Source organism: Physeter macrocephalus, chromosome 8 (genome assembly GCF_002837175.3).
Source record: "Physeter macrocephalus isolate SW-GA chromosome 8, ASM283717v5, whole genome shotgun sequence".
Taxonomy (NCBI): domain Eukaryota; kingdom Metazoa; phylum Chordata; class Mammalia; order Artiodactyla; family Physeteridae; genus Physeter; species Physeter macrocephalus.
This window is the reverse complement of record NC_041221.1, coordinates 44,975,719-44,992,704: the sequence shown is the minus strand read 5'-3', so window position 1 is coordinate 44,992,704 and position 16,986 is coordinate 44,975,719. Positions and strand designations below refer to the sequence as shown.

The 16,986-nt window shown below is 38.3% G+C and overlaps 1 protein-coding gene across 1 annotated transcript in view; it reads right to left on the bottom strand.

The window, feature by feature from the left end:
• Positions 1 to 1,530: 1,530 nt before the first annotated feature.
• TTC23L (tetratricopeptide repeat domain 23 like) overlaps positions 1,531 to 16,986 on the bottom strand; it is a 44,910-nt gene continuing 29,454 nt past the window's right edge. The window contains 5 exon segments of the mRNA XM_055086524.1: positions 1,531 to 1,803; positions 2,110 to 2,172; positions 2,724 to 2,851; positions 13,887 to 13,995; positions 15,986 to 16,163. Coding sequence (XP_054942499.1) covers positions 2,146 to 2,172; positions 2,724 to 2,851; positions 13,887 to 13,995; positions 15,986 to 16,163 — 442 coding nt within the window. The 3' untranslated portion in view covers positions 1,531 to 1,803; positions 2,110 to 2,145.

The window sequence follows — 16,986 nt, the reverse complement described above, 5'->3', positions numbered from 1 at the left end:
AAGTGGGCAAGAGTAGGTATCCTTGTCCTGTTATTGATCTTAGAAAAAAATGCTTTCAATTTTTCATCACTGAGTATGATGTTACCTGTGAGCTTTTCATATATGACCTTTGTTATTCCTAGTTTGTTGAATGTTTTTATCATAAAAAGATGTTGAATTTTGTCAAACATTTTTTCTGTATTCTTGCAATGATCATGTGATTTTTATCCTTCATTCTGATAATGTAGTGTATCACATTGATTGTATTTCATGTGTTGAACCATTCTTGCATCCTAGGGATAAATTCCACTTAGTCATGGTGTGTGGTCATTATAATATGCTGGTGAATTCAGTTTGCTAGTATTTTGTTGAAATTTTTGCATCTATATTCATCAAGGATATTGTTCTGTAGTTTTCTTTTCTTGTAGTCTTTTCCTAGCTTTGGTATCGAGGTAATGCTGGCCTCATGAAATGAATTTGGAAGCATTCCTTCCTCTTCAATTTTTTGGGAAGAGTTTGAGGAGGACTGGAGTTAATTTTTCTTTAAATGTTTCATAGAATTCACCAATGAAGCCATTTGATCTTGGGCTTTTCTTGTTGGCACATTTGATCGCCTTACTAGTTAAAGTTCTATTCAGATTTTCTGTTTCTTCATGGTTCAGTCTTAGCAGGTTGTATGTTCTAGGAATTTACCCATTTCTTCTAGGTTATCCAAGTTGTTGGATTGTAATTGTTCATAGCAGACTCTTATAATCCTTTTAATTTCTGTGGCATCAGTTGCAATGTTTCTTCTTTCATTTCTGATTTTATTTGAGTCTTCTCTCTGTTGTTCTTATTTAGTCTAGCTATTCATTGGGATTGATTCCAGTAGCTCAGGCTCCTGGTTCTCACAAAGTGTGCTTCTCTGGGTCGAGCAGGCTGGCTCTTCAGTTGAACCCGTGTAACTTTCTCTTTGGCTTCCTTCTTTTTCTGATCTTTCATGCATTTCAGGAATTTATCCCGGCCCTTAGAGTGCTCAATAGCTCAATATGCACATTAATCCTCTTGGCAAGAGGATTACCCTTGTCTGTTTATAACAATGCCAACAGCAAGCTGGGTAACACTGTAGACCCTTCCAATTCTGCCATGGTAACACTTCTGGGCATTCCTTTTTGAACAATGCCCATGCCCTTACTGTATACAAGATCACCTTTCCTGTAGATCCCCAAGGATGTGGCCAAAGAAATAACTCCATGTTTTCTAAAAGGCCTAGAGAACATATAGTGGATGCCTCTCCTCTTTCCCTTTGTGTTCACCGTTTTAAGGAATTACTGGAAGATGGCAGTTCTGGCCAATGGATCCTGTTTATTTTTTATCAGTGGCAGATTAAACCTCTATTTGAAAAAAAATGTTACATTTCATGGGAACACAATTCCCAAATCATCTGAGTTTCTGTTATGGTCCTCTAGAACAGGCTGAGAATCTCATCTCAGGCTTGAGGTTGGGAGAAAAAGCTCCTTTTAAAATGAAATTATCCCACAGGAAATGTGTTATAAAATTCAGCAAAGTAACTCAATAGTTACTGAGCACCTACTATGTGCCAGTTACTGTTTCAGGCACTAGGGACACTGCAATGAACAAAACAGACAAAACCCTTGTCCTCATGGAGCTTGTTTCCTAGTAGTAAAGGTGACCTGTCCACAGTCCTGCTTCTGGTTTAGATTCAGAGCCACCTGGCACTCAAGACACTTTTGCATCTCTGTCTAGGAGCTTGGTACACTTGGTTAGAAGCAGACAGCTGTCAGGCATTGGTACTGGTGTCTTATCACAAAGTCAAGATGTTCACTGTATCAGAACATAACAAGAATAAGCTATGAGATTCTGGCCAAGTACTTTCTTGGAAACTAAATTAAAATATTAGGTCAATCTGCGGCTTTCCATTAATCTTTGGAACCAACAGAAAATATTGCAGCCACTGTAAAAAAAAAAAGTTACAAACCACCACAAGGTTTTTTGCCTCTACAAGTGGCAATTAAAATAGAACTAAAGAAAATGTCATCATTTACAAAAATGTTCAAATGTGGAATAAAAAAAGCTTTTTCTTCATTCCTTGAAAAAAAATTCTTACTTATTAAGTGTCTAGAAACTTACTCTTAAACTGGTTGTCACATGGCCAACAAGACCATGTCAGATCCACACCTGTTTCTCACATGCCTGAGGAAGAATAAAGTTGGCTTGGTCAGGTCAAAGTCACATGGGATCTCATGATGAATAAAGGTCTTCACTGCCTTCATGCTGAACTCAGTACATAAAGTTTTTGAGTTTTTGAGTAACAGTTTAGACTCATGGGACTTCTAAGTAAAAGGTCAGCAATCAAAAGCATTTTCTCTAACTGTTTTTTTAATGTGAAAACAAAAGTTTGATTAATAAAGAATTCAAGACCGGAAACTGAGAAGGAAATAATATATCAAGAGAAAAAGAAACTATCAGCTATATCCAAAGATAAAAGCCAATTTTGACTTAAAATATTAAATTTACAGGACCAGAGATTATATGTGTCCAGGATTTGAAGGACCTCATGTTTCAAGATACAAGAAAAACACTTTTTTTTCTTTACTAATATTGCAAGTGGCACCAGCCCTATTTTTATTGCTGGCTTTACCTGAGCCTTCTCTGAGCTCCAGTTTCTGAATTATAAGATGAAAAAGGCTGTCTCAATCTAGTAAACAATCTAGCAATTACATTTATGAGTTGATAACATTTACCTGTTTTTCCCCATTTTGAACAAGCCATTTGCAAAATTCTTCAATGGTCTTCAGTGTTTCATAATCCTCTGGGCCCAATGTTGTTTGATATGCAGTGATGCTTTTTATAAAATATATCTCAACAGCATCTGCAAAAAAGGGAAACAATTATTTAAGGCAATATGCTAGCCTTTACAAGTGTCTAATTTCAGCTTTAGCTAAATTAATTAGACAATTGCTTGCTTAAAGACCATGACTTGTCTTCTTTCCAGCACTCATAAAAGCCTCAAAAAGTCTGAGATGTAACTTGATGGAATATCAGATGATGTTCTGATTTTATTCTCTTGATGAAATGCATGGATTTTCTGTAGGAAAAGAAAGCTTATGTCTGAACAGTCTTATCCTGAGACCTAAAATAACCATCATATTAAGCTCCCAAGTGCAACGCAAGACTATGTTTTTAGCTAAATTAAAATCTGATGGAGATTACTGCTTACTGGGGTTTCTGTTCAGTGTATGTGTGTGTGGAGAGAGAGGGTGACTTTTGATTTTCAAAGAACTTTAAATATACAGTTGTTATTGTTTAAAAATTTACTTCTAATGTTGTCTTTTATTCCAAACATAATAGATGTTTATGTAATCAATCTAGAAAATGCAGAGAAGCAAAACGAAAATGAACATTATCTCCATACACATCACTCAGGAACAGGCACTAACATTTTTTTTAACCACTGTATTAAGGTATAATTTGTATACCACACATTCACCCATTGTAATTATACAGTCTGATAAGGTTTTAGTAAATTTATATAGCTATATAATCATGATACATGATGTGATCACACAATATATAGTCTTTTCAGGCTGGATTCTTTCATGTAGCCTACTGTTTTTGAGGTTCATCCATGTTGTTCCATGAATTAGTACTTTACTCCTTTTTATTGATGAGTAGTTTTCTATCATATGGCTATATCACATTTTTTTACACATTCACAAGTTGGTGAATATTTGTATATGTGTATACAATCTACTATGTTTATCCACATAGTTATCAGTTCCAATTCCATTCCTTTCTGTGGATTTGAGTTACCATCTGCTGTCATTTTCTTTCAGCCTAATGGCTTCCTTTAGTATTTCTTTCAGGGCAAGACTGCTACCAACAAATCCTGTTTTTGTTAATCAGGAAATATCTTTATCTCACCTTCATTTTTGAAGGATAGTTCTGCTGGATGTACAATTCTTGGTTGAATTCTATTGCAGTATTTTGAACATATTATTCCACTGCCTTCTAGCCTTCATTTATCTGATGAAAAATCAACCATTAATCCTATTGTTGTTCCCCTGTACAGAGTTGTTTTTCCATTGCTGCTTTTAAGATTTTCTCTTTGTCATTCAGCAATTTGACTTTGTGTCTAATTATGGTTTTCTTTGTGCTTACCTTACTTGGCACTGAGACTTCTGAATCTGTGGATAACATTTTTATCAAATTTGGGAACTCTGGGGCCATTATTTCTTTGGATGCTTTTCTGCCTCATTCTTTCTCCTCTCCTTATGCAGCTCTCATTATGTGAGTGTTGGTACATCTGCTATTGTCCCACAGATCTCTTATGCTCTGTTCATTTCTCTTCAATATCTCCTATCTCTGTTCTTTGGATTGGATCATCTCTAGTGACCTACTTTTGAGCTATCTCTATCTTTTCTGCCATCTCAAATCTGATGTGATCATTAACACATTTTTCATTCAGTTACTATATTTTAAAATTCTAGAATTTCCATTTTAGCTGATTTTTAAAAGTAGTTTATATTTCTCTATCGAGATTTCCTGTTTACTAAGTAATTTTCATAATATTTTCTTTCAATTCTTTGAAGTTTCCTTTAATTCTTTGAACATATTTACGACAGCTGCTTTGAAGCCTTTGCTAAATCCAACATCCAGCCCACTTACAGTCAACCTCTTCTTCTTTTTCTTTTCTTTTCTTTATTTTTATTTCTTTATTTTTTTGGCTGTGCTGCTTGGCTTGCAGGATCTTAGTTCCCTGACCAGAGATTGAACCCAGGCCCTCAGCAGTGAAAGCACGGGTCCTAACCACTGGACTGCCACCAGGGAATTCCCTAGAGTCAATTTTTCTGAGTCACAGGTTCCTGCTTCCTTGTATTGCCTCCTTTTTGCTGACAACTGTACATTTTAGATAATATATAGGAGCAATCACAGATTCTGATATATCTTTATGGGATTTTGTTTTGTTCTGTTCTGTTTTTAAACTACAGAATCTGTCTCCCCCATGGAGCTTGGAGGCTAATGTCTTTGCTCTGGTGTTATTTTTGTGTGTTTTTGTTTCTTGTTTGTTTGTTTTTTTTTATTAATAGACTTTTTAGAGCAGTTTTACATTCACAGCAAAATTGAGTGGAAAATACAGAGATTTCCAATATAACCCTGCCCCCAAATATGTACTTACAATGGTTAATTTTGTGTGTCAACCTGACTGCGCTAAGGGATCCCAGATAGGCTGGTAAAGAATAATTTCTGGTGTGTCTGTGAAGATATTTCTGGAAGATATTAGCATTTAAATTAGTATACTGAGTAAAGAAGATCTACCCTTACTAACATAGGCAGGAATTATCCAATGCATTAAGGGTCTGAATAGAATCAAAAAAGGGCAAAGGAAGAGAGATTTGTCTCTTTCTTTTCTTGAGCTGAGAAATCCATCTACTCCTGCCCTTTGGGCCTTTGGGCGCCAAGACTCACGTCAGTGGCGCCCACGTCCCCCAGTTCTCAGGCCTTTGGCCTCAGACTGAGATTTACACCGTCAGCTCCCCTGGTTCTCAGGCCTTGAGACTCAGACTAAATTATACCACAGCATTCGTGGTTCTTCAGCTTGCAGGTGGCAGACTGTGGTACTTCTCATTCTCCATAACCACGTATGAGCCAATTTCTATAATAAACCTCCTCTTTTATATCTCTATCTATAAATACTGTTGGTTATGTTTCTCTGGAGAACTCTAACACAGATTTTGGTACCAGGAGTGGGCTCAACAATTTGGACTCCCAGTCACCAAGGCCAGCCTGGTTATGGCCACTGTTGAGTGTCCAATCTGCCAGCACAGAGACCAACACTGAGCTCCCAGTATGGCACCATTCCCCAGGTGATCAGCTATCTACCTAGTAGCAGGTTGGTTACATTGGACGACTTCCATCATGGAAGGGGCAATGTTTTGTCCTTACTGGAACAGATATCTACTCTGGATGCAGATTTGTATTTCCTGCATGCAATGCTTCTGCCAAAACTACCATCTGTGGACTTATAGGATACCTTATTCACCATCATGGTGTTCCACACAATACTGCTTCAGAGCAAGGAGCTCACTTCACAGCAAAGGAAGTGTGGCAGTGGGCCCAGGCTCATGGAATTCACCACTTTAGGATGGTTACCCACCATCCTAAAGTAGCTGTCTTAATGGAACAGTGGAATGCCTTTGAAGAGTCAGTTACAGTGTCAGCTAGGTGGCTATACTTTGCAAGCCTGGGTCAAGCTTCTCCAGAAGGCTGTATATTCTCTGAATCAGCATCCAGTATATGGTACTGTTTCTCCAGTAGCCAGGATTCACAGGTCTAGGGATCCAGGGGTGGTACTATGAGTAGTACCACTCACTATTACCCCTAGTGACCCACTAGCAAAATTTTTCTTCCTGTTCCCATAACTTTATGCTCTACTGGCCTAGAGGTCTTAGTTCCAGAGGGAGGAGTGCTTCCACCAGGAGATACAACAATGATTCCATTGAACTGGAAGTTAAGACTGCCACCTGGCCATTTGGGGTTCCTCATGCCTTTGAGTCAACAGACAAGGAAAGGAGTTACTGTGCTGACTGGGGTGACTGATCCTGACCACTAAGAAGAAATTGGAGTAGTATTCCACAATGGAGGTAAGGAAGAGTATGTCTGGGATACCGGAGATCCCTTAGGGCTTCTCTTAGTATGACTATGTCCTGTGATTAAGGTCAGTGGAAAACTACAACATCCCAATCCAGGCCAGATTAGTTCAGGAATGAAGGTTTGGACCACCCCACCAGGTAAAGAACCATTACCAGCTGAGGTGCTAATAAAACAAAAGGAATATAGAATGGGTAGCAGAAAAGGGTAGTTATAAATACCAGCTATGACCACATAACCAGTTACAGAAATGAGGACTATAATTGTAATGAGCATTTCTTCCTTATTTTATAAATTTGTGTGTGTGTGTGTGTGTGTGTGTGTGTATATATATATATATTAAGCAAATATCTTTGTTTGCTATTTTATTTTATCATGTTACATAAGATGTATTAACTTTATATCAGCATTTAAGGATCATTAATTTTACAGCATAGCTTTCAGGTTATGGGATACCAGAAGATGAGTAAACATCCTTGAAGGTCTTTAGCTCCTCTTCTGGGGGAAAGGATTCGTGCGTTTTCAGTTGTACCCAGGATAGTTGTATCATGTCAGGTGGAATTATGACCTTGTTATTGTCTTTATTTGGAGATTATGTTTAAGGAGATGCATATAGGTATCAAGTTGACAAGGAGTGTATTTGTGATGGTTACTTTTGTGTCAACTTGACTGGGCTAACAGATGCCCAAATAGCTGGTGAAACATTATTTCTGAGTGTGTCTGTGAGGGTGTCTCCAGGAGAGATTAGCATCTGAATCAGTAGACTGAGTAAAGAAGATCCACCCTCACCAATATGGGTTGACATCACCCAATCCATTGAGGGCCTAGACAGAACAATAACAACCCAAAAAAAGGCAGAGGAAGGGTGAATTCTCTCTCTGTTTTCTTGAGCTGGGAAATCCATCTCCTGCCCTTGGATATCACATGGTTGTTTTAAATTCCCAGTCTGATAATTCCAGCATCCCTGCCATATCTGAGTAAGGTTCTGATGCTTGCCCTGTCTCTTCAAATTGTGGTCTTTGCCTTTAGTATGCCCTGTAGTTTTTTCTTGGTAGCTGGGCATGATGTAGTGGGTAAAAGGAACTGCTCTAAACAGGTCTTTAGTAATGTGGTAGCAAGGTGCTGGGGGAAGGGAAACGTTGTATAATCCTATGATTAGGTCTCAGTCTTTTGGTGGGCCTACACCTCTGCACTGTGAACTCCACAAGTGCTCTTCAGTCCCCCTCTTCCTCAGGTGGGACAGGATGGAGGAGGCTGGAGCTGGATATTTCCATTTTCTCAGGCTGGTTAGGCTCTGAAAAAAAAACGTTAGGGTCTGGTAAAAAGAGTTTCTCCCGAGGATAGGCCTTGTTAAGCAGAATGTTCTGGTATATTTTTAAATGGTGACTTTCCCCCTCTCCCTGCTGCAAGCAAGGGGGGATTTTTCTCCAGTATTCACTTTGAGAACCTGGTCAAGTTCCTGGAGGTAAAACACAAACGTGTAGGGGCTCCCCTGTGACTGAGTACCCTTAGAAGTTTTAACTCTCAGACTTGCCCACACTGAGCTTCCATAAATTCATCAATTACAGTTCAGGTTTTCCTACTCCAGTACTGGTTCCTGTGAAGATGGGTATCTGTTCTGTTAAATTGTGATTATCTGTATTCACCCGTGTCTCCAATTTCAGGGGCATCAGTTTGCCCTGTGACCTCACTACTCTGACAGATCTAAGAAGAGTTACTGATTTTTCAGTTTGTTCAGCTTTATTCTTGTTAGGATGGAGAGACCATTTCCAAGCTCCTACATACTGGACCAGAAACTGAAAGTCTTTGCTCAGGTTTTAACGCTTATTTTAATTTTTAGTCTGAATTCCTGGGGGTGACCCCTGTGTCTGCATAGCTTCGTGTTGACCCACTGACTTGGGAAGAGGTTGCGCTCAAATGCCTCCAGACTCTATGTCTTTCATCCTCTGTTGAGTAATCTGTATGTAGACTGGGGGGGTACATTTAAAGCTCTGCCACATTTCAAGTCTCCTTTGCTTGTTACTTTCTGCTGGACTCTCCAATGTCCCCTGCATGTGTATGTGGTTTCCCAGTTGGCCAGAGATGTTGGAAACGTCATCTAGCCTTTCTATGGCTCTCTCATTTCAAGGTTCCTCTGGTTAAAATTTATGACTGGCCTGCGACTGACACCAACCAGTACAGCAAATTCAGGCTAACAAATATCAGGTGATCCCCAATTCATTTCCTACTAAGTTGGCCACTATTATCTGATAAATCTGTAGCTTTTTGCCCCTTGCTCTAAACTGAGTCATAAGCCTCCTCTGCCAGCAAAGCTGCTGGTTCTCTTGGCTAGCTCCATGCTGATAAAATTGCTATTCTCAAGGACTAAGCTGGGGCAGTGGATGGATAGGAGCAGCCCCAGGCAAGATGCCAGAAAGACTCTCTCTTTATCTAAAGCTCTAACAGTTTTTTGAGAATGATTTGCAATCTGTTTGCTGCTTATCTATTTCCAGTGCCCTGAAATGGGTGTTTGTGATCATTTTATTTAGTTTGTGTGTGTGTGCGTTTGCTGTGTATGTTGAGAGTGTATACAGACCTCTTTACAAAGCCACAGCCAGAAATCTCTGCCTCTGTTTACATTTTGATGTACATTTTGACGCAGTTCTACTTACTTTGCAGTTCATTTTTCATGTTTACATATATGTAACTATAAACAGCAGTATTTTCTGTGTCCTAAAAATGCAAGTTATTTTTTCCTTAATGCTGTTTTTGAAAATTAACCTTCTCTTTATTTATAAAATCTGGTCCTTTTGTTTATTTTATTTTATTTTAGCCACGCTGTGAGGCTTGCGAGATCTCAGTTCCCCGACCAGGGATTGAACCCGGGCCATGGCAGTAAAGTCCGGAATCCTAACCACTAGGCCACCAGGGAACTCCCCAAAATCTAGCCCTTTTAAACACTACAAAATTCTATCTAGTTAATATACCAAATTTTCTTTTCATTTATTGATAAGGTTGTTTCTAATTTTTCACAATTACAAATACTGCCACACTGAACATCCTTATACATGTTTCCTTTTCAATTTTACTAGATATATCAAATTGGTCCCCCAATTTCATATCAATTTACACTATCACTCCCACCAGCTATGAATGAGCAGACCTGTTTACCCACTGTCTGGCAAAAGCTAGATATTTTCAAATTTTTAAAATTTTCACATAGGATGGGTGAAAGCTTGATCTCATTACAGTTTTAAAATATATATAGTTGTAAGATGTGTGACATCCTGCCAAATTGCCCTTCAGGGGGTTTGTAATCAAATTGTTCTCATCAATCACAAATGTTACCCTTTTTAAAATGTTGACAATTTGATAGAAGAAAATTGGCATTTTTGCTGTTTTGTATTATTACTTGATTATTGTAAAGTAAACATAAATTTTAGCTCTTACATTTAGGACAATGATTCATTTTGAGTTAATGTTTATGTACAATATGAGAGTGTTCTGGGGGTTTTTTTGGTGTGTGGATACCAATTTTTCCAATACTATCTGCTGAAAAGACTATCATTTACACATTGAATTGCTTTTGCACCTTTGTCAAAAATTAATTGGCCATTAATTAATTAAGTCTATTTCTAGACTCTCCTTGTGTTCCAATGATTCTGATTTCTGTCTATCTCTTCACCAATACCACTCTTGCTAACTGTCGCTTTAGAGGAAGTCTTAAAATCAAGTGGTGTGATTCTCTCCAACTGTACTATTTTTAAAAATTGCTTTAGCTTCTTGGTTTCTTTGCTTTTCCATATAAATTTTAGAGTCGGCTTGTCTATATTTACAAAAATTGCTGCTGGGATTTTGATAATTGCATTAAATCCACAGACTGATTTGGGAAGAACTGACCTCTTTACTATAATGAGTCTTCCAATCCAAGAACACAGTGTGTCTCCATTTATTTAGGTCATCTCTGACCTCTTTGATCAGGATTTTGTAGTTTTCAGGACATAGATCCTGTATATATTTTGTTAGATTTATACCTAAGTGTTTCACTTGGGAGGAGGGGACTATTATAAACGATATCTTTAAAATTTTTGGTTTCCAGTTGTACCTTGCTAATATAGAAATATGACTGGTTCTTGTGTGTTGATCTGGTACCCTATGACCTTGCAAAGCTTAAACTCACTTACTAGATCTAGGAGATTTGTAGATTCCTTGGAATTCTAGATTCCTTGGCCAGTCATGTTATCTACAAATAGAGACCATTTTATTTCTTCTAAGCTGTATGTCTTTTTCTTGCCTATTACACTGGCTAAGACTTCCAGTACTATGTTGAGTAAGAGTAGCGAGTGAACATCTTCCCCTTGTTCTTAATCTTAAGAGGAAAGCATTCAGTCTTACTGTTAAACATGATGTTAGCTGTAGGTTTTTTGTACAGGCCTTTTATCAGATTGAGGAAGTTCCCCTTCCATCATGAAAGGATGTTAAATTTTGTCACATGCTTTTTCTGCATCAGTGGGCAAGATTCAGGTTGGAATACTGAACCAGCCTGACATTCTAAGGAAAAAAACCTCACTTGATCATGGTATATTATTCTTTTTTTATATATTGCTATATATTTTGTTGAGGATTTTTTACATCTATGTGCATGAAAGGTATTGGTCTATAGTTGGTTTTTTTGTTTTGGTTTTGTTTTTTCTTCCAGTGTCTTTGCCTGATTTTGTTATCAGTGTGATGCTGGCCTCATAAGAGGAGTTGGGAAGTAATCCCTCTTCCTCAATTTTATGAAAAGATTATGTAGGATGGGTGTTATTTCTTCTTTAAATGTTAAGTAGAATTACCCAGTGAAATCATCTGGGCTTGGAGATTTCCTTCTCAGAAAGTTAACTACAAATCCGTTTTTGTTTTTGTTTTTTTTAATAATTAGGGTCTATTTGGGTTATCTGTTCATCTTGGTTGAGTTTTTTATTTTATTTATGGTATTTCATGACAGGCACAAATCTTAGGTCTTTTTATAATTAAACCTAACAATCTCTTCTTTTCTGGTATATCTTTGTGTGCTCAGAGAGTTCTTTCCTCCAATTTATAACTTCAGTACATTTTATTCCAGTACTGTACTTTCTTCTAGCTAATTTTTTAGTTTTGATGTAAAAAATATTAATCCATCTGGAATTTAGTGGATGCTAGGAGGTGATGATCCAGATTTTCCTTAAAGTTAAAAATTAGTATCCAAGAAAAGAATAAGGTGGCCTTGGAATCTCCTAACTCTATAATCGTAAACTTTTTCTCATAAAAAACAAATTTTACATATTCACAAATAGATTAAATTTCTTAATAACCATAACTAATTTTTTTGTATTTTTTGTAATAGATCTTTATTGGAGTGTAATAGCTTCACAATACTGTGTTAGTCTCTGTCATACAACAAAGTGAATCAGCCACGTGCACACATACATCCCCACATCCCCTCCCCCCTGAGCCTCCCTCCCATCCTCCCTATCCCACCCCTCTAGGTGGTCACAAAGCACCGAGCTGACCTCCCTGTGCTATGCGGCTGCTTCTCACTAGCTATCTATTTTACATTTGGCAGTGTATATATGTCGATGCTATTCTCACTTCGCTCCAGCTTCCCCCTCCCCGCCGTGTCCTTCAGTCCACTCTCTATGTCTACGTCTTTATTCCTGCCCTGCCACTAGGTTCATCAGAATGAATCCAAAAATTCATTCATGGAATTTTTTTAGATTCCATATATATGTGTTAGCATACGGTATTTGTTTTTCTCTTTGACTTACTTCACTCTGTATGACAGATTCTAGGTCCATCCACCTCACTACAAATAACTCAATTTCATTTATTTTTATGGCTAATATTCCACTGCATATATGTGCCACATCTTCTTTATCCATTCATCTGTCAACGGACATTTAAGTTGGTTCCATGTCCTGGCTATTGTAAATAGTGCTGCAGTGAACAGTGTGGTACGTGTATCTTTTTGAATTATGGTTTTCTCAGGGTATACGCCCAGTAGTGGAATTGCTGGGTCATACGGTAGTTCTATTTTTAGTTTTTTAAGGAACCTCCATACTGTTCTCCATCGTGGTTGTATCAATTTACATTCCCACCAATTTTTAAAAAATCAAATATATAGATGGAGCACAAATACCGTGAGTATACACAAGGACATTTTTTAAATGAGCAAGATGATTAGCTAGAAAACACAGAATGAGAAGCTTCAATTAACATTCATGCTAAAGAAAACAATATTCAAAATATCCAAATAACTTCTGAAAACTAAAAAAAAAAAGTTTATTTAATAATATGGGGGAATACAAGAGTGGAAAAAAGTAGGACACAAAACTTTTCCTATAATATCCTCCCTTCCTCCCTCCCTCTCTCTCCCTCTCTCTCCCTCTCTCTCTCTCTCTCTCTCTCTCTCTCTCAGACACACACACACACACACACACACACACACACACACTTTTCCTCTCTCTCTCTTTTTCTCATATATGACTGGAAAATAATGTCCACCAAAATGCATTATTTTTATAAGCAGAGAAAATCAACATTTAAAAAATATTTAAGTTACATTCTTTACAAATCCCAAACTCCTCCTGATAAACCACTGAATGTCCATTAAGTGTCCATTAAGTGGATCAAGCCAGGTGAGCATGGGACAGTGTCCTCCCTTACCAGTTCCTTTGTGTCTCTCCCAAAGCTACCCACTTTGAAAAGGATGACTCTGCCTAAGGAAGGACTACTGTTGGATGAGTTCGTGACTTGGCTTTCCTCTAGAACCCCCAGTACCTCACTTTTGAATATAAATCAAGAAAATTCTAGCTGCTACAAACATTCTCTCTTATAAGCCAAAGGAAGAGTCAAGGAGGTTGAGAGCGGAGGAAGGTGAGGAGAGGAGCCAATGTTTTTCTCTTTTATCACTGGATCTCCCCACTAACTGATACATCTCGGGTCACATTCATAGCGTGTAGGATTTCTACTCTTTATGCAGGTGAGTTTTGAGGAGACTCTAAGGGAATAAAGGAAATGGAAATCAGTTGATCTTACTGGTTTTGATGTTCCAACTAATTTGGGGAGATATGACTGTGCCTAAATTCATGCATAAAGGATTTCCTACAAAATGGTATCCAGTCTTATCTTTCCATCACAGACATGAATAGCTACTTATAATCTGTCCATATTGATAGATAGACCATTCCATTTGCCAATGTGCTTCCCTCCTCTGACCGGGAAATGTTAATATCTGCAAAACCACCTCTTCTACTTACCCCTGTGTTGGGCCTCTCCAGACATGGCATAAGCCTTGGCTAGTAACGCGCTCGCCTCTGCAGCTTGGGGGCTGACTTCAGTGAACAAAGAAACACAGATAGAATGGGCCTGGAATAGAGAAAATCATGACAAGGTAAGTACCCAAATGACAGTGTTTCACTGTGGATTTTATAGTAGCTCTCATAGAATTGTTACTTGACTGAAAGCTGATATGTATATAATCATAGTTACGTGAGAGATGAGTTTGAGTCCCAGCTCTGCTACTTCCTAGCTGTGAGTCTTGAGCAAGTAATTTTACCTTCATATGTAGAAGGAATATTTAGTTTCCATTGATTAGGGTTTGGGAAAGATTAAATGAGATGGTGCACGCAAATCACTGGGCACAGTATCCTTCACGTGGTAAGTTCTCAGTAAATGTTAGCTATGATTACTTTTATTACATTTCATAGCAAAAATAAAATCATAACTTTAGCTCAGCCTCTCAAAGTTCAGTATCAAAAAAAAGTCTAGTGAAGCATAAATCCTAGAGTCATACTTCCTGGGTTCCCATCTTAGCTCAGCCATTTACTGTAACATAAGGCAAGTCACTCATTTCTCTGACTATAAAACAGGGGTGACAAAAATAGTATTTATCACAAACAGTTGTAAAGATTAAATGAATACATTTAAAGTGTTTAGAATATCACCTGGAATGTAGTAAGCACTGGAGAAGTACAGATTTTATTATTATTATTATCTGAACTAAAATGGAAGGAGTAAAAATTTGGAAAGAGAAAGAAGACAGAAAACATCCAGTCCACACCCGCCAGCAAGAAAAGAGCCACCTGTACTTCATTTGTCACAGGCCAAATACTGTGAGGTGTTTCAAGGAACTCCAGAGATTATGAGACAACACTTTAGAGCTAAGACACAGTGCGGAGTTGTTGTAAGTACTGGCTATGGAGTCAAATTTTCTGAGTTCAAATCCCTACCCCCGCAACTTGTTAGCTACACAACTTCAACTGAATTAGCTATAGTTCGTTGGGCTTCAGTTTTCTCATCCTTAAGATAAAAAAAAAAAACAAAAAAAAACGGCACTTACTTCATATGATTATTTCATGGATTAAATGAATTAATATATACTCAAGTGCACATGGTAAAAGCATTCCATAAATTTGAACTTTTATTTTTGTTGTCATTAGGAAACACTGATTATTTATTGTTTTATCCATTCTGATCTGACCACTGCTTTAAGAGAGTCTTGGACACACCAGATTGGCCTTCTCTGTAAGCAGTGGACTCCCTGCTTTCAGGGCAGCATTCCCTAACATCTCTCCATTGTGTGATGTTAATAACCTTGGATTTTTGGATTGTCTGCAATGCCTTTTCTTCAGTAGCAGACTGTTTTCACATACACTGTTGGATGGCATTACACCTTTTCTGTGATATAGGAAATCCAGTACTGTGATCTGTTTTTGGTTATGAGAGATAACTGAGGCCATGAGCATGGTTCTCATTTGAGGAGAGAAAAGGTGAATTTAACTAGCAGTTTCAAGGGAAGTTTCAAGTACATGATACATATAGTGCCCTACTCTGTTTCCATTATTATAAACTCAACATTCCTTTGTATGTTTAGTTTTGTTTTCCCTTCTGCATTTGTTAAATTACTTACCTGCAAGCAAAACACACTTATGGTGGTTTAACCATAAATTTTCAGATACAACCAGCTAGACTAAAGGACAAATGACAGCATTGCACCAAAATATCATAAATTTTCATTTAAAAAGTCCTTTGCATTTGCTAAAGACTTAAGTTCAGTTGCCCCTGTGGCTTTTTTCCCTGGAGTAGACTTTCTCAGCTCGACTTTCCAGTACAGACAGAGGTGAGGGAAGCCTGGTAGGGGAAATGATGCCTTAAATCAGGTCACACAGCAGATAGGCCCACTGTGAGTCATTGCTCTCTGTCCACGTCATTTAAAGTTGAGGAAGGTCTCTTGTGTGGATCTGGAGGAAAATCAATCCCATCCCCTGTTCTGAGAAGCCCAAGCGTCCCTGGCCCTGAGAACTGGGCCTGGGGCCAAACAAGCCCACCTGGCCGGGGCTTCAGCCAACCCTCCTACCTGCTGCAATTACTGGATGGCCCGGTCATGGTTCCTCCTCAGCTGCTCGATCTGAGCAATTTCCTCGTAAAGACCAACCAGATCTGATGTTCTATCACCCTTAGCAGCAATAACATTGTCAACTGCCTTTTCAAAGTATGCCAGAGCTAGGTTTAACCTGCGGTTGGCCAAGGAGGCTCTATAAGAAAAGGGACAGGAATGGAAATTCACAGAGAGGCCACTTGCTGTGCAGATGCAAAAGGAACCGATTCTAAGAACTAAACGATTTGGCCTTCATAGACCAATCATCTGAGTGGCTGGCTCAAAACCTAGCCTTGCTGTAAACAAACTCCTACTAACCTGCATCTTACCCACCAGATTCCACCGACTACCATTCATCAAACCCATCAATATATCATGCTATAGTCTAATTTTATAAAAAAGCAAATGGAAAAAATGGCTTCCGGGAGTTCATAACATGGGATAATTTACCCATAAACAAAGAGTTTCTAAAATCAGAATAAAATTTTATTACCTCTGGCTCCCTCTCTTTTAGGCCAAAGCAGAGGTTTTCCTTTGTTTGATTTAGTTTAGTTTATTCCTCCTCAGTTAAAAATGAGAGAGGATAGAGAAAACAATGTAAATATCCCCCCACCAAAAGGGGACGGTTAAATAAATTATGGCACATCATACAATAAAATACTTCAGACATTAATCATGTTTTCTTTTTAGACTAATATGGAGAAAAATTTTTAATGTGCTAAGTTCAAAATACAGTTATAAAACTATACTTAAAATATAATCCTGGGCTTCCCTGGTGGCACAGTGGTTGAGAGTCCGCCTGCTGATGCAGGGGACACGGGTTCGTGCCCCGGTCCGGGAAGATCCCACATGCTGCAGAACGGCTGGGCCTGTGAGCCATGGCCACTGAGCCCGCGCATCCGGAGCCTGTGCTCTGCAACGGGAGAGGCCACAACAGTGAGAGGCCCGCGTACCACAAAAAAAAAATAATAATAAATATA